This window comes from Squalius cephalus (genome assembly GCF_949319135.1).
Source record: "Squalius cephalus genome assembly, chromosome: 8".
NCBI lineage: Eukaryota > Metazoa > Chordata > Actinopteri > Cypriniformes > Leuciscidae > Squalius > Squalius cephalus.
This window is the reverse complement of record NC_137129.1, coordinates 16,348,051-16,366,473: the sequence shown is the minus strand read 5'-3', so window position 1 is coordinate 16,366,473 and position 18,423 is coordinate 16,348,051. Positions and strand designations below refer to the sequence as shown.

The 18,423-nt window shown below is 42.3% G+C and overlaps 1 protein-coding gene across 1 annotated transcript in view; it reads right to left on the bottom strand.

The window, feature by feature from the left end:
* The window catches only part of rims2b (regulating synaptic membrane exocytosis 2b), a 171,960-nt gene that overhangs the window by 78,963 nt on the left and 74,574 nt on the right, over positions 1 to 18,423 (bottom strand). Inside the window, exons 8-10 of the mRNA XM_079878271.1 lie at positions 7,971 to 8,182; positions 4,875 to 4,994; positions 4,234 to 4,333 (exon numbers count right to left, since the gene is read on the bottom strand). Of these exons, the coding sequence (XP_079734397.1) occupies positions 4,234 to 4,333; positions 4,875 to 4,994; positions 7,971 to 8,182 (432 nt within the window). The remainder of the gene's footprint in view (positions 1 to 4,233; positions 4,334 to 4,874; positions 4,995 to 7,970; positions 8,183 to 18,423) is intronic.

The following is an 18,423-nucleotide window of genomic DNA, read 5'->3' as shown; positions in this document are numbered from 1 at the left end:
AGACCGCTTCCACTTGGCGGGGTGCCCCTTCACTCCGCTCCCGTGCCTGTAGGTTTTCCTCTGTTCTAACCAGGGATGCCTACATGGCATGTGGAGACGCCGCTTCCGCCCTGCATGTCATGGCGCTGCTGCAGGTCCACCAGGCCAAGGCACTCCATGACATGCAGGGGGGTGGTCTCGACCCAGGATTGCTGCAGGAGCTGCGTGCGGCGACGGACTTCGCCCTCAGGGCGACAAAAGTCACCGCACGTTCCCAGGGTCGGGCGATGTCCACTCTGGTGGTCCAGGAGCGCCACCTATGGCTTACCCTTGCGGATATGCGGGAAGCGGAGAAGAACAAACTTCTCAACTTCCCCATATCCCAAGGGGGCCTCTTTGGGGACGCGGTGGAGAGCTTCGCCCAAGAGTTCTCCACCGCCCAGAAGCAGTCGGAGACGATACAGCATGTCCTGCACAGGAGGCGGACTGCTGCTGGTCCGTCCTCTGTGGCCGTAGAGCCTCCGGCTGCTCGTCGCCGAGGGCACCCTCCTCCGGCCGCTCCTCCTTCAGGGCAGCAGTCTAACCCTGGAGGGCGGAGGTCGGGTCGTAAGAGGGCAGCCCAACCCGCTAAGGCGCCTCCGGCCCCTTCTCGGAAAAAGAAGGGCGGAAAGCGTTCCTGAGACGGGTGACCTGGTAGAGGACCTGGATGCTGCTCCACGGGAGGGTGCATCTGCACACCTCCTTCCCCCGGGGGAGGGCCGGGTGGAGAATTTTCTGTTCAGTTATGTTTCTAGTACCCACTTTTTCAATAAAAGAGCAGTTTCTACCTCCTCTTCCAGGTCATCCACGGCCGAGACTGGTGGGCACACAGTCTCCCCCGTCCGAGAGGGTCAGAGTGGCAGTGCGTGCCGCCTCCGAACGGCGGAGCCCGTACCCCTCTCCCCAGCTCGCGGATAGCAGTGACGCAGCCTCAGCTGCGTCGCTCCTGTCTGCAGCTGGGCCTGGAGGCGCAGAGACCAGGGCACGAGGAGTCAGGGCCTTGTTCCTTGTCTCTCCCCCTCCCCTCGCCACCGGGCAGCCCGCAGCAGAATGCCCACAGGCCTTCTCTGCCGTCTGCCCCCCGGTGGAAGCAGGTTGGTGTCAAGTTCCACGCCCAGACCCCGCTCTCGGTCGCTACAAAGCCACCAGAGCCGGGTCCCTGTCTTCCACTTCGCTGCCCCTCCGCGGGTACGCCGGTGGTTCGGGTGGGCCGGTTGGGGCGGTATCTGAAAGCCTGGCTAGCGCTTCCGGGTCCGTCCTGATGGCTCATCCGCACCATTCGGTTCGGCTATGCAATTCAGTTTGCACGCCGGCCTCCCAAGTTCAGGAGAGTCCACTTCACCCGTGTGCGGTCGGTGGATGCCCCTGTCTTGCGGAAAGAGATCGACGTCCTGCTGGCGAAGGATGCGATCGAGCCGGTCCCTCCTGCCGAGATGAGGTCCGGGTTTTACAGCCCCTACTTCATTGTACCCAAGAAAGGCGGTGGGTTACAGCCAATCCTGGACCAGCGAGTTTTGAATTGGGCCCTGCACAAACTCCCGTTCAAAATGCTCACGCAGAAGCGCATTTTCGAATGCATCCGTCCCCAGGATTGGTTTGCAGCGATCGACCTGAAGGACGCGTACTTTCACGTCTCAATTCTTCCTCGACACAGACCGTTTCTACGGTTTGCTTTCGAGGGTCGAGCGTATCAGTACAAAGTCTTACCCTTCGGGCTGGCCCTGTCGCCCCGTGTCTACACGAAAGTCGCAGAGGCGGCCATTGTTCCCATGAGAGAACAAGGCGTTCGCATTCTCAACTATCTCGACGACTGGCTCATTCTAGCCCACTCGTGAGATGTGTTGTGCGATCACAGGGACATGGTGCTTCGGCACCTCAGTCGGTTGGGGCTTCAGGTCAACTGGGACAAGAGCAAACTCTGCCCTGTGCAGAAGATCTCTTATCTCGGTATGGAACTGGACTCGGTCGCCTAGACTGCACACCTCACGGAGGAACGCGTCCAGTCAGTGCTCACCTGCCTCAGGTCCTTTCGAGGCAGGACAGCGGTTCCACTGAAACAATTTCAGAGGCTCCTGGGGCATATGGCAGCCGCAGCCGCAGTAACGCCGCTCGGCTTCTTACATAGGAGACCGCTTCAGCGCTGGCTTCACGATCGAGTCCCGAGGTGGGCGTGGCAGAGCGGCACGTTCCGGGTCAAAGTGACCCCGCACTGTCGCCAAACCTTCTCCCCATGGTCGGATCCTGCGTTTCTTCGGGCCGGAGTGCCCCTAGTCCAGGTTTCCAGGCATGCTGTGGTTTTCACAGATGCTTCTGCCATGGGGTGGGGGGCTACGTACAAAGGGCATGCAGTCTCGGGTCTGTGGACGGGGCCCGTAGACGGGGCCCCAGCTGCATTGACACATCAACTGCCTAGAGTTGCAAGCAGTACGCCTAGCCTTGTGTCGCCTCAAGGGGTTTCTCAGACACAAGCACGTACTGGTCCGTACGGACAGCACTGCGACCGCTGCGTACATCAACCATCAAGGTGGTCTACGCTCCCGTCGTATGTCGCGACTCGCCTCCCACCTCCTCCTATGGAGTCAGAAGCATTTGAGGTCACTTCGTGCCGTTCATGTTCCAGGGGAGCTCAACCGTGTGGCAGACGAGCTCTCACGGCTGCCTCCCCTGCCAGGAGAATGGCGACTCCATCCCCAGGCGGTCCAGCTGATTTGGAGTGTCTTCGGAGTCGCACAGGTAGACCTGTTTGCCTCTCCAGACACGACCCATTGCCAGTTGTTTTACTCCCTGACCGAGGGGACCCTCGGCATGGACGCCCTGGCTCACAGCTGGACCTACTTTCTCAGAGACGGGGCACTCTATGGCACCCGCGTCCAGACCTTTGGAAACTCCATGTCTGGTCCCTGGACGGGACGCGGAGGTTCTAGATGGCCTGCCACAAGCAGTGGTAGACACCATCACTTCCGCTAGAGCCCCCTCTATGAGGCGCCTCTATGCGTTGAAGTGGAACCTGTTCGTCGAATGGTGTTCCTCCCGTCAGGAGGACCCCCGAACTTGCCCGATCAGAGTCGTGCTTTCCTTCATGCAAGATGGGTTGGAGCAAAGGCTGTCTCCCTCCACCCTCAAAGTGTATGTCGCTGCAATAGCCGCGCATCACGATGCAGTAGAAGTTAAGTCTTTGGGGAAGCACGACCTGATCATCAGATTCCTTAAGGGTGCTAGTAGGTTAAATCCACCTCGTGTTTTGCACTCTGTGCCCTCTTGGGACCTAGCTCTGGTACTTAGAGCTCTTCAAAGTCCTCCCTTTGAGCCTTTGTTGACAGTTGAGCTTAATATCCTGTCCATTAAGACAGCACTCCTGTTAGCATTGGCCTCTTTCAAGAGGGTCGGGGATCTGCAGGCATTTTCGGTCAATGAATCGTGCCTAGAGTTTGGGCCGGGCCTTTCTCACGTTGTATTGAGACCCCGGCTCAGATATGTGCCCAAGGTTCCTACCACTCCCTTTGCGGATCAGGTAGTGAACCTGCAAGCACTGCCCCAGGAGGAGGCAGACCCAGCCCTAGCTTTTCTCTGTCCCGTCCGCGCCCTGCGGGTTTATATTGACAGTACGCAAAGCTTCAGGACCTCAGATCAGCTCTTTGTCTGTTACGGAGGCCAGCAGAAGGGGAAGGCTGTCTCCAAGCAGAGGTTAGCCCACTGGTTAGTGGATGCTATCACCCGAGCATATGAATCTCTGGTTGAGCCTTGTCCTCCCAGGTTGCGCGCTCACTCTACTAGAGGTGTTGCCGCTTCCTGGGCTTTGGCTCAAGGCGCCTCACTGACAGACATCTGTAGAGCTGCGGGCTGGGCGACACCGAACACGTTTGCTAGATTCTATAGCCTACGTGTGGAACCTGTTTCCTCCCGAGTACTTGCTACGGCCAGTGGTGCCGTGGGAATAGGTTGTGTCGGCTTGCTACGCCACTCCGCGCCTCGGCCGGATACGTGCGTCTTTTGCTCCGTTCTTTTCTTTTCTTTTGTGTGTGTGTGTGTGTGTGTGTGTGCTAACCATTCTAATCCATTTTAAGTAAAAACAATTTTTTATTTATTTTGTCATATATACAGTGGAACCACAAAATTCAGCAGGATTGTAGAAGCAGCAGCTTCTACAATAATAGATAAATATGCTAAAGTACTGAAAGAAATGTGTTTAATTGTGATTTGAACAGACGTATTCACCTGGTCGTAGATGGCCGACAGTGTCTGCCAGACTTCCTCTCTTCACCTTCGTGATGAAAGCACAAAGTCTGCCAGACTCTGTCATCTTCCCTCCCACGACCTGCAGCAAAGACAAAAGGCAATGAAATTTCTTTAAAATATGTTCCACATGAAATTGCAATTTTTCCAGAACAAAGGGTCTGAAAGGTGATTATTTATCTGGATTTTAACTACAGAAAGTTTGACCTCTACCACAGAGAAATGATGATGATCCCCAGGCATCAAAACATTACAACACCATACGTGCTAATACTGTGGGGCGAGTTTACTATGAATGAACTGATAGTGTTGCTTATTTGCATGCATTTTCTGTATACCCCTATAACTCAAGCACTATATCAGCATAAATAGTGTCCTTTGTGGGAATGGGTACAGTTTTAAGTGTAATTGGCCATCAGTAACCAATTTATAATACAAGAACTCAAGCAAAATTCAGTCCACAATATTGTGACAAAGGTCAAAGTTCAAATCATAAAGATAAAGTAAAACCTGCAGTATTACGTATGAAGCTGATCAAGTATTTGCTGAAGTTCTCTTATGACTGAGGTTTATTTGCATGACTTTTAATGGGTGAATTCTGACAGTGTTTGGGAATCTCTTACCTTGAGGCCCAGCAATGCCCCCGTGTCTCTGGGCACTGTGCCATCTTTCATCCGCTTGTTTAGCACTATCCGCCCTATTAGGCGCTCTCCATCTTTGGATGGTTGCCATGTCACCGGGTGCTATGGGGTCAAAGTGATAATACACCTTTGGTTTTTATACAAGCATTCACTCCGCAAATTACACACACACACACACACACACACACACACACACACACACACACACACACACACACACACACACACACACACACACACACACACACACACACACACACACACACACACACACACACACACACACACACACACACACACACACACACACAGGCTCAGGGAAATTGGAGGAGGAGGGTGAACTCTTACTTGCTGTGAAGACACAAACCATCCCAAGGTGTTACTTAAAAATAAGGCATTGTTTTAAAGGCAAAATGAAATACATTCACACAACCTTTTTTTGAGTTATCCATCTTTTTTTTAATCTTTGGATTAACATGCACAGATGATAAGACCAGGAACACACATTTCATGTTGACTTTAAAAGGATATTTTTTTTAATCTTGTCATAAGGAATTTATAAAAGCAATAAACACCATAACATTTACAGTATTTAAAGAAATAATTTACACAAAATTGAAGATACTGTCATCATTTTCTTACTCTCATGTCATAAACCAATCTAATAAAGAAAAGCCTGAAAGAGTTCCCATCCTCTGCAGTTCTCAAATCTAATATACACTTACTGTAGGTTCATTTCAAATGGTGCGTCAAGACATACAGTGCCACATTTGATATAAATTACATATAATATCATCTTTTTAATTTTTTTTTATCTTGACACATTTGAATTGAATGAGACTTAAAAGCTGCTAGGAGGGTGAAGATAATCAGCGATTAACATTTACATTAAGCCATATTTTTACTTTTGACTTTTTAAAAATAAGTGACTTGCTCCTTACTCAAAGCTATTGTATGGCTTCAGAAAACTTGGAAAATATAACATGATTTGTATAGACCACTTTGTGGTACAGTACATGTTTTTGCCATTGTTTGAGCCTGACAGCCTCAGTCGCCATTATGAATAAAAACATCCTGCAGTACATCTTCTGTTGTGTTCCACAGAGGAAAAAAAGTCATACAGGTCTGGAACAGCACAGTAAATGATGACAGAATCTTGGAATTTGCTAACAGCATGAAAGTAATTGTCTTCGAAATATTTTTACACCCTGTAGGGGACGGTTTGTGCGTTCATCAAGTACAGACACAATAGACAGGACAGGGTTAGAGGTATCAAGCACACTATTCTGTGGACAGCAACTCACAGTATTGAACTAGATCAGCAGTTCTCAACTGGTGGATCAAAACACTGTTCTGATAGGGCAGATATTAATATATTAAAGCAATAAGCCCAAAGAAGCAGTGGTTTACAGTGATTTTAGAACAGCTATAGGCACAGTTGTACAGTAATATTGATGTAATGTGTGGTGTGTGTTTATACAGCATTTTACATGTTAGAATGTGACTCAGTCAATCATAATCATGGCGCAGAACTATCCATTTGAGTAAAAACAAAATTAAATGCAAACAACCTGTAGTTGGCTTGGTTTGTAGTATGCGACGCAGTCAAATCAAATCAAAGTTCAATCAAACTTCGAAATTTTTGCACAAATTTGTAATTTTTTAGCATAAATTCTTCACTCACTTGGTAAAAGTAAAATTTAGACAGATTCTAACATGGACAGGTTGTTATTACACAAGAGTGTTACAAAAGTGTTCAGCGACAAGCAAATTGTCTGTCCAACCTAAATGCAAAACAGTCAGAAGATATTTAATGTTTAATATATATAGAGGTGAATTTTTGACAAATAAGGATTTATTGTTTTTAATTGCAATACACCAGAAATAAAAACCAAACCATTAACCAAAAGTCTCATTACTTGTTATGGTTAGAATTTGAGACATAACCCAAATTTACATGCTTATTGCTTCATCGCATCACATATGGTTCAGACTTAGGGCCAGATTGACTAAAAAGGGTAAATTAGTGTGAGATTTCAATTCCAAAAAATGCTGATGGGAGTGGAAAGTTCTGTGCGTGATCTACTGATGACGCAGCCAGATCATTTCCATAATGACCAACACAATCTACGAAAAGCAGCGCAAATTAGCGTCTGGTTTAAGACAAGCTTTTTGGGCGTTAAATAATGGTGCAAATAACAGTAAATTGACTAGTGCAAACCTTAGTAAATCACCTTGCATGATTCATTTAAATACTCTCCTCCCATAAATCCCTACAAATGCATATGCAATAAGGTCAGCCGCAAAAATAACCCTGTCCACGGCTTTTTAGCACTAATTTTTCACTGCGTGTCTTTAGTAAATCCTGACAGTAGTTTAACGCCAAAAGAGGGTTTGCGCTGGCGCAAACTGATAGTAAATCTGATGCATTGTGTTAAAAAAAATAAAGACATTTTTGAACCAGTTGAAGCAAAACCAGTTGAGAATCACTGATCAAGATCAATCCATTAACCAAAAGCAAAGTAAACTGCTCTCACACCCTCAAGCTGTATGGATGTAGCAAGCTACTTCTATTCACTACTGTGAAAGACATGGGGAACAAACAAAAACAAAAGACAGGACAGGAAAGGGCAGCATGAAGAATGAGACAGTGAAAAGGGGAAAAGAAAAACAACTGCTTAGTGCAAGATTCATTCCCACACTAGTCTATCCCTGTGTTTAAGCTGAGACTGAAGGATTGTGTGGAAAAAATCATGTCAGGAAAATCCCAAAGGAGGAAACAGTGTGAGAAGGTAACATGACCAAGTGAGGAAAAACAGGTTTGCAATCAGAATGGAGCGTCTGTCCGCATCGAGAAGCATGCAGCATATGGAGCACACAGTGCCAGGAAGTTTGTCATTCATCTTTCTGTGTGTTAGGATGCGCTACGACTTTGCAGCCAGAAGACAGTGGAGCCAAGCAAACAAGAGGGTTCTCCTCTCTCCTGAGAGGCACAGTTAGAGTAGAAAACCCTCTAGGGGTGGAAACAGACAGTGAGTGTGTCGAGCAGGTCAGTCACAGGAAGCGTCGTCTCAGTACCTTGTCGCTATGGCTATGCTCCTCGTTTAGCGTGGTGCTACTGCACGTGTCAACCCCTGAATCTTTGACCTGCGGCTCGCACCACTCCACGTCTTCGTCGTGGGAGCGCTCCCAAAATCGCACCACTGTCTTTTGCCTCTCAGACAGGGCATAACTGGCGTCCAAAAAATATGCCTGCTCATTTGTTTTTCTTTTCCCCCTTTGAATGTTGCCTAAAAGTTATGGATGATATAAAAAAGGAGAAGAAACAAAACATGCAGAGGTGAATTAAACGAGGGGAAATGGGGTGAGAGGGTCAGAAGCCTCACCATAGACATTGAGGCGGCCTCGCTATGCCAAGACGCATGGTCCCACCAGTGACCATCCATATCTCCTGAGGACAGCACAGTGAGAGGACACACACTTGTATAAACAAGAAAAAACTTATATAGTCAAATGTACAACATTCATTTACTCACACACTTTCACATTCTTACAGCTCTCTTAAAGGAATAGTTAAACAAAAATTAACATTCTGTCATCACTTTCTCACCCTCATGTCTATCCACACCTGTATAACATTCTTTCTTCCTTATAACACAAAAAGAGATATTTTAAAGAATGTATCTATCTATCTAATCTATCTATCATTACGCTTAAAGGCAAATCACATCATCTACATGGCACAAAAATGTGTGTACCAAATACCAATAGATGTAAAAACATAAATCTATTTTACAGAAATATTATGATTAAAGTAACTTATTATAACATAAATATGAATAAAATAAAATAAAATAAAATACCATGTATCATGGCACCTTGATGTATTTTTTTCTACAGGTAAAAAGTAGCACCACACCATGCTACGTTTCCTTTCTGTCATTCTCTCCATCTCTCTCAGTTTAATGGGGAAGTGAGTGTGAGTGGATGTATGCCCGCTTCTTACAGTCATGTGACACAGGCCAGCTAAATATATCAGGGGTGTTTTAACACAAACTTTAAAAAAAGAACTGAAAGTGTCTGAAAGTGATGCAGAAACACACGTTTTGCATTAATGTAATTTTTATTCAGATTTTATACCAAAGAAATAGCTTGATATATCGATACTGCAGTATCGATGTGCCCATCCTTGTTAAAAAATAAACCACAAATCATTTATTAATTAATTGGAATGATAAAATCAAGAGTTAAACTCACAGACTCAATGATTTGGTTGCAGTGATTAAGAACTCACTAGATTTGAAGATTATCAATGAAAACTTGGGTCTGTTGCTTATACAAAGCTATCATATGACTTGAAATATGATGCACAAGTCATACGGACTACTTTTATTGGCCTTTTATGGTCCCCATTCATTGTAATTAATCTTTAAAAAAATATTTTTTTGCATTCTACACAATACTGGAAGTCATACAGGACTAGAACAACATGAGGGTGACTAGCCTAAATGATGACATAATATTAATTTTTGAGTCAATTATCCCTTTAAATTAGCATATTAGTAATCAATATTACTTTTCTTTATACACACATTTAACTTTTCAAAAAAGGAAATGTAAAGAAACAACAAATACAGATATTCAAAGGTGTATAGTGTTACATAAAAGCATAAACCAAAACTACAACACACACACACACACACACACACACACACACACACACACACACACACACACACACACACACACACACACAAAAAAAAGACAGCTTCTATCTTAGCTTAACATCTGACAGTTAGTTTTCCACTTAAGTAAATCACCTGACTCCCATATATCTAGACAGCAGCATTTCAGTTTTTAGTTAAGAAATCTATATCTGGTTGGTTACACACAGACATTAAAATCAAGTGCTTAAATGACATTTAAAACACATTGATATTGCTCTTTGCTGTTGCATAATGTAGGCTACATAATACCATAAAATGCATACTATTTTGTTGTGATGTTAAATTTTGATAATCAGATATATTTATAGCCTACATCGTGCAAAAATGAATAAATTAACAAATATTCTCCTTGCATTATCATTGTAACATAAGTAGTTATTGTAACACAAGTACCATTGTAACATAAGCATTACTTTTAAAAGTAAAGTTTTCCAACTGTAACATTTCAATTGTGTCATTATGCCTAGAATAATAATTTTCTGAATTATCTCAAGTATTATTGTACTGATACCTTCTTACCAGTACAAAACAAAAATGGACTGGATTCATATATGTAAACCATAATCATAGGATTCACTTGAAATGTGCAAAATAGTTATTTACCTGTGACTGTACCGTCAGTACAGAAGAAACAGTATCTTTGATTAAGAAACCAAGCTGTAGTTTAAAGATGAAAAATATGGCCATTATGCATCAATAACTTTAACAGCCAAATTCAGTGCAATATTACAACAGCACTATAATAAATGGGGGGAAAAAACCTGTATCCTACCATACAGCATAGAAACATAATATTGCAGAAGTCTGATTACTGCCGCTAACATTGCATCATCCTGCTCCCAATTTCCCAGCCAACAAGCAGTGATATCTGTATTCTACCATGAAAAGAATGAGCATTGTAAAAGCTTACTTCAGTAGACATTACTTCTGCTTTAACATACACCATGCCTCACAAACCAGAAGCATTTGCCATCGGTCACATCATGTGTAGACCATCCCCAGCGTCTTCAGGAAAAAAAGAATCTGTTCTGTGTAGTCACAATATATTGTTGATAATCCGTCTTTGCTACACCACCTCTTCCAAATCTTGGCAAGTTAAAGTTCCACAAAGCTGATTTACTCAACCACGTCCACCAGAACTCAAATGCAGCTCTTTAAGTCACACTTGGGTCAGTACTCAAAGATCTGGCAAATCCCCTTCAAGGAAGATGTCACACCACAATGTTTGACATTTTTTATTGCCTCTCACTGTGTAGTTCTTTCCCTCTCTCTCCTTGCACTGAGATGGAGTTCATGCCTTAGAATAATGAGCTTACTGTTATTCTTGTAAGCCAGCTCAAACACCCTGCCCTACATAGTCCCCGCATCACTACAGACTGTTTCCCTGAGTTTGCCGGGCTGATCTCTGACTCAGAGAACCCCTACAGCTCGCTCTTGACTCCTTAGCAGCAAGCATTGGCCTCAATCATCTGCACAGAACCAATAGTCCCATTCCTTTCCTTTAGATTTTCCAACCTTCTAGTTGGGGGTTTTACATGAAAGTGACAGTTCAGAGAGGACAAATAAGTTTGTAAGAAGTATCCACTCATTTGAAACTGAGGAATAATCCAAATCACACGGCAGCAGAGTCATCCCCATTCATTAAAATATCAACTTACCACCATTTTCCCTGGCTTCACACAGCGTAGCGTCTCGGTGTGCGCCTCCACCAGTTTGCTACTTTGACCAAATCCTTTTCTCTTTTCGCAGATGGGGAGGGAATTGAATACTTTGAACCAATCAGGTTGGGTTGTCACTGACTGATTGACGTGTGTCCAATGGCATCCGATGGAAGGATAAGCTTGTCAGAGATCAAGCTCCTTCCTGTCTACAGTCAAGAGGTGTGCCACGCTTATGAGGTCAGAAGAGAGTGATTGGATGTCTGCTAGATTTGTGGCAACTCTAGAGTTTAAAGTTGGCTGCTGGATTGAGAATTTTGGGAAACAGTCATGGCCTCAAGAAACACCAACATGGTTATCACACTAATCCAACAAAACCAAACAACCGTTGGGATTTGGAGTTTGTTGGTGTTTGTTGGGGAGGTGTGAACTAGCCATCAGATAGCAGACTGAAACAGAGAGACAAAGAATGAGCATGGTTGAAGGTGGAAGCAAGTGTGTCTTTGGGACGTTCTTTAAAATTCTGCTCCACTGTAGTCTCTTGAGTGCATTAAGTAGCTGTGATGTGACCACTACATATGCACTGGTGCAATTTCACTTTCTGACTTTGACATGGAAGTGACCCTCTACAAGTGCCCTCCACCGCAAAGCTGCTGGAACTCCCTCTCCCTACCTCTGCAGATGGAGGAAAGGCTCTGGGGAGCTCTCTCTCGAGACTGCTCCTGTACAAAGAGGCTTATCCAATTGAGCTAATTGTGACCCTGACAACATCAGAGCTATTATGGTAGGGGCCAGAAACACAGGGCATATCTTGCATGATAAAAGAAAAAGCAGGAAGATGAAGGACAGGTACTTCACAGATAGTTAAGAAAGTAGTATTCCATATCCCTTCCTGGTATCCTAACATGGATAATAAGCACCCAGAGAAAATTGTAACATTTGCTGAAATCCTCTGATATAAGCAATGATCAATGAGAATTTCAAAGAGTAAAGTTGTATTTTAGACATCCAATCTGCTGTATTCTCAAATTGACCCTGCTCTTAATGCATCTCAAGCTGTTGTACCTCTAAAGGTAAAATTTTAGCAAATTTTTGGACAGAGTAGTACAATGCAAGACATTGCACACCAGGGGCAGGATTTACGAAACATTCTTAAGAAAGAATGTTCTCAATTATTCTCAACTGCCAATTTCTTCTTATTTTCTAACTCAAGAACAAAGATAAAATATTTTGTACTCCCAAAAAATTTTCTTAAGAATGTTCTTGTCTTTTTTCTTAAGATCCAATTGAAGTATTCATATTCTCAAAAAGAATGTTCTTAAATGTCTTAAATACCTAAATGTAAGATGTTTAATGAATTTACTGGGTTGTATCAAATTTTAAGCATTAAACATAACACTAGCTAGCTAAATATAATACATATTACTACTAGTATGAATGTGGATGAGTACTCTTAAGTGACACAGATCGATCCTTTGTGTGTATATGATGTGCTCATTCAAGCTAGAAATAGGAGGCAGCACACACAGATACAGGACACATTGACTCTAGAGAGCGCAAGAAAGATGGAGCGCAAATGAATGGAAAAAACTGCTGCATCTTGATACACGGAGCATAAAAAACTCGACACTGGGTGATTAACTCCCGCCAAGCCAGTCACGCTTGCGCGCTTGTTGTGAAATCTACGGTAATCTTCAGGCACCTCAATAGACGAGGTATTTTTCATTCGGCGAGTCTTCAACAATACCCGACTACACCAAATAACACCTTTCATTTTCTTCTTAAGTAAAAAATATTTGTGAAATTCTTAAGAATTGTTCAAGAATTGCACTTAGGAACATTTTTACAAACTTCTTAGAATTTATCAAAAGAATTTTCGTAACTTTTTTCTTAAGAAGATTTTTGTGGATCTGGCTCTTGATGCATAGTTCTGTAATGCATTCTGAGTGCTTAATTTGCAGTCCAAAATAGTGAATCTATCTAAGCACCTAACAGTCAGTGGCAATGATGAGCTGTATGAAAATAATGATACAACGGAAACTGAAATACTGAAAAGGGTCATGTCTATGCACAATGTATGTCCCAGGCTAAGGTAAAGTAGGTATGTACATTAACAACAATTTGTATCAAATATAATGCATACATTTAAATATAAATTTAATTTTAAAACTATGTGGTGCAGCAGGTTTCTGGAGTCACTGCTATTGAGTACATTCAAATGAAGTGCACATAAATTCTATAGAAAATAATGCTTTAGAATTTTAGAAAGCACTGTTCCATTCACCAGACGTGTCTGATGTGCAACCCCATTTACGCATCTCTTTCTGTTAAACACTCCACCAGAGCCTTCCCAAGCGTAAGGGTCCTTCTTCCAAAAGTATTTTATACATGCTGAGACACTAATTGCAATTATTTCATGTTGTAAACAACATGTAATAATTTTCCTTTGCGCCATGGGTTTTTAAACCATTCCTGAAGTGTTCCCAGTGCTGCACATTTTAAGTGTAGCCTAGTTTTTGACAGATCCAGTTTAGGCCATGGAGTACTACACAGCTGAGTTAATTCAGGTGTGTTAAAGGTGCTCTAAGCGATGTTGGATGACGTTCAAAGTATTGTCAAACAAAACGGAGGCTAGCACGACCCTCATCCAGTCCCCTCCACCTCCCTTCCGTGCTTCCTGAAACAGTCATGAACCATTTAGAAAAACCAAACTGGATTTATCCACCTGTCCAGCAAAAACAGAGCCACCTGAATTTTGGATTGGAAACCCTTCTGCCGACGGAGTTCTCGCCACTTTTTGAATGCTTTTCCGATGTAAATTCGGGACTTAGCGCACTCCCCACACCCCCCTTCATGTGCACACGCACTAACCCCCCAACCCCCACCCCCAAATCATTCTTGTCGGTTATTGGCTGGAACACTGTTTGTTATGTTTCGTGGCCAAGGCTGGGCCAGTTTGTTTTTCTGGCCCAGGCAGCTAGCTGTTTGTGACAAAAAATATTTTGGCCTAAAAAACGTGTGACATCGCTTAGAGCACCTTTAAATAAAGAAAATGTCCATAATGTGCAGTGCTGAGGAGACTCAGTTTGAACCCTTTTTTGAAAACCCCAGTTTTGAAACCCTGTCAGTATGACTATTGAAGAAACATGATGTGCACGGCTGAAAAAGGCAATTTGGTGATGCATTTTAATTATTCAACAATTTAAAGATTCTAAGATTCACATTAGCTCATATACAGTACTTGTCAGGATGTACTAGTAAATTGCACTCCAGTATAAAGTACTGTATGTTTTGCATGCTTAGACATGGAATGCTGATTGCTGGTTTGCTGCTCTCCAGGATGTGAATTGGGTGTGCTGGTCAACCAACTTCACCAGCACTAACCAGCATAAACCAGCCTGGATTTTTTTAACCAATGGATTCACCCAATGAACTAGGACAAAGATATGACTATCTGTTTGTTTGGCTATATACAAATTTATATCAAACCTGTGGTGATGACATTAGGGTGGCCATACGTCCGGATTTTAAGCCCCCTGTCCGGCGTCCAGCGCAGCCTCAAGCCGGACACTCATTTGTCCGCCTTTTTGGAGTTGTGCTGAATCGGCCTAAAAAAACCCGCTCTAGAATCTTTATTGGGGCGCAGCAGCATAGCGTATAATGCCGTAAGATCTCTGGTCAAACAAATGATTGGCTGAAAGCGCTGTCAAATAAATATCTGATGTATCATTGGTTAAAAATGTAAACAACCCTCCACCAAGTGGAGTCAACCTACTGGCTACGTCATATCATTATGTTAAGATGCCGAAACGTCAGACCTCTTTTAATCCGGAATGGACAAAAGAGCATGAATTTGTCCATGATGACCCTAGAGGTGCTGAAATGTGTATTTATTAATTTTTCGCATTCATTATTTGTTTATTTATGTATTTCTGTTATTTCCAGAAGTCCAGAAATGTTATGTTTTCTGGCACTGTGCAGTTTTCAAGACAGGTTCATCTCAGTGGTCAGTTTTTGAAAAAGACATCACAATGTCTTGAATAAATACAAATACACTTTTTTGCCTCTTCTGTTACACATAGGTCTACATCAAGATATATCGTAGATCAAATTGTCTGGCAATGAAGAGACTATTTCAGAATCACTGTATCATGATATATGCCATTGATATGATGGACAAAACTGCAAGTACACCACAGTCCTATGCTATTATTCTTGCCTCACTAAATGCCGCAAAGTGTCCTCCTTTTTGGTGTTATGGAAATGGCCACCCTAGATGACACTGATAAAGAAACTACGGTATCGGCCCGATACTGAGCTCATGTACTTGTACTCGTAAAAATGCTCCGATACCAACAACCGATACCAGGCAGCATGTGTACAGTATTTGTGTCCAGAGAAACACTGACAACAGAGAGTATAATGGGGATAAAAAAGAAGGCTGTGAATTGAGCGCATCCCTTTTCACAGACATCAGTGGAAAGATTGTAGTTCAGTCGGATGTCAATGGCAAAGAAAGTAAAATGAGGCATGTAGCTTATTAACGTTAACTGACTCGACTGAGAGAGAGAGAGAGAGAGAGAGAGAGAGAGAGAGAGAGAGCACACTTCTGTTAAATGCAAGAAGTTCCATGAACACAAACATCCAAAGCGCGCGCCCCAAAAACCAACGTATCAGACAGCGCGCAAATACTGAATTGAATTGTCTTTCAAGTCTTGCGCTTGTACGGACAAATTCACACAAAATTATGTAAAACCGTCTGTCTTGGCGAGTATCCAAGTAAACAACGTCGGTTATATCTCAAGTCAACATAGAGAGTATATTCAAATGGGGTCCGTGCGTTCGGTCTTAAAGGGGCAGCAGTCTAATAAACCTGCCGCTGTGTTTTAATGTTCAAACAAAGGACAAATAAATTACTCACTGCTCTTGACTAAATAGGCTACATTTTGTAACTTTACAAAAAGATCCATCCATATTTAATTTATATACTAATGAATATGCAGTGTTTTTTCCACATTTGATTGATTACTGTAGTTTTTGTTGTAGTATTAAAATTGGAATAAATAATTGATATTTCACTTGTGTCTAAACATTTGTACCACTGACCCAATCCTCAGCACTGAGCCCTTCTGGAGCAGCTCTAAATATGTGTTGTACTATTAAATGAAAGATAAAATATGATAGAGCAATATAAACACTGAAAGAAACAGAAGCTCATACAATGCATTTTAGCAGGCTTAATTAAGCATGAAAATAACTTAGCCAACTAAGTTAACTTCGCCAACTAAGTTAACTAGCCAAATAAGTTAACTTAGCCAAATAAGTTAGCCAACTAATGTGATTTATATTGTTTTGGTTTCTACCAATACATTTAAAAATTACAAATGCAGTGAAAATACAGGTATCAGTTACGGTATCGATATCAGCGAGTACCAAAAATGACAGTATCAGTATCGGACTTGTTCTGGAAAAAGTGGTATCGGTGCATCCCTAAAAGAAACATCAAGGATTGCTTTTAATTCTTTGTCAAATCTACAGGACATTACATCATCAGGTCATTTGAGGTCATAGTAAAATACACACTTTAACTGTCCTGTAGAAAAAGCTGTATAAATTCATATTGTAACGGGAATCAACTTAATGACTGTGTCCACTGAAGCTCTTCACATCATTCCCATTCACAATCTAGTATCTTCAGCCCGGCTTGCATTACATAATTAAACCTGCCTATATAATATGAAACAGCCTCCATGGTTTAAAACCCTAGTCATGTGACTCATCCCATGTAATTGCCAGTTTCAGTGGATTCTCCTTTATCTTAAGTGCAGTTTTAAACTGAATTTAAAGGTGAGAGGTTACAGAATAAATTGCTTGTCACAACTGATCTCAACAACATTAAAGCACAGAAATTAAAACTAAAAGAGATTTACCAAGAGAACTGGCAATTGTACTGAATCTGAGGTCAATGCAACATCCTAGCAAGTCTTTACACTTCAACTTCCCATGTGATTGTGTTAAGAATGTCACTCAGGGATTATGTTACTAGGGACGCAATTATAACCAGTCATAATTTACTGGTTAACCGGTAACTGACAGAATTTTGACAGATTAATACTATCGGTTAAACAGTTTAAAAAGCACTTTTTCAGGATTTTTTAAAAATCTTTTAAAATAAGGAGCCAGTGTTCTGACGTAGAAGCTGGAAGCACTGCACTGTGTTTAATACAACTGACATGGAAGAGAAGAGGTTGTTGAATAAAGTCATTATTTTTGTTTGTTTTTTGCATAAAAAAAAGTATTCTCGTCGCTACATAACATTAAGGTTGAACCACTGTAGTCATGGACTATTTTAACGATGTCTTTACTACCTTTCTGGGCCTTGAAAGTTGCAATGACGTTGCTCGCTATGGCTGGTACAGAAAACTCTCGGATTTCATCAAAAATATCTTCATTTGTGTTCCGAAGATGAACGAAGGTCTTACGGGTTTGGAACACCATGAGGGTGAGTGATTAATGACAGAAATTTCATTTTTGGGTAAAGGACCCTTTAAATTTAACGGTTTCAGAACAGAACAAGAATGAAAAAAAATAAAAATAAATAGATATATAAACATCAAGGCAAAACTAATTCATTTAAAGTGAAACTGAAACAGAAACCAGTGTTGGGCTCACGTAGACAATCTCGCTCATTCGGCACCGGGGTTGGGAAGTAATGGAATACATTTAACAGCGTTACATAATCAGGATACAAAAAATTGGTAACTGTAATTCGTTACAGTTAAGTCAAAAAACAAAGATTTCAAGTTAGCAATGCTAGAACTGATATATTGTGTGTGCGCGTGAGGCGATCACTTGAATTGTTTCCTTATAACGGAGGAAACAACTTAATACACTCCGTCATTTATGGTCATAAGTGGAAGTCATCATTTGAATCTGTAAAGGGTTTAGTTTTATTTGTGTACACTTACAATAAAACAAAACATTGTACTTTTTTAAAATAAAGAAAACAAACAGGATGCCGCATTCTGCGGTCACGATTTATTTTCCATGAACTTGTTTAGCACCATATAGCCTACTACTTGCACATTTATTTCTTTTGTTTTGTTAATCTCGTAATGATTTAAGTGAAACATTTCACGCATTTAT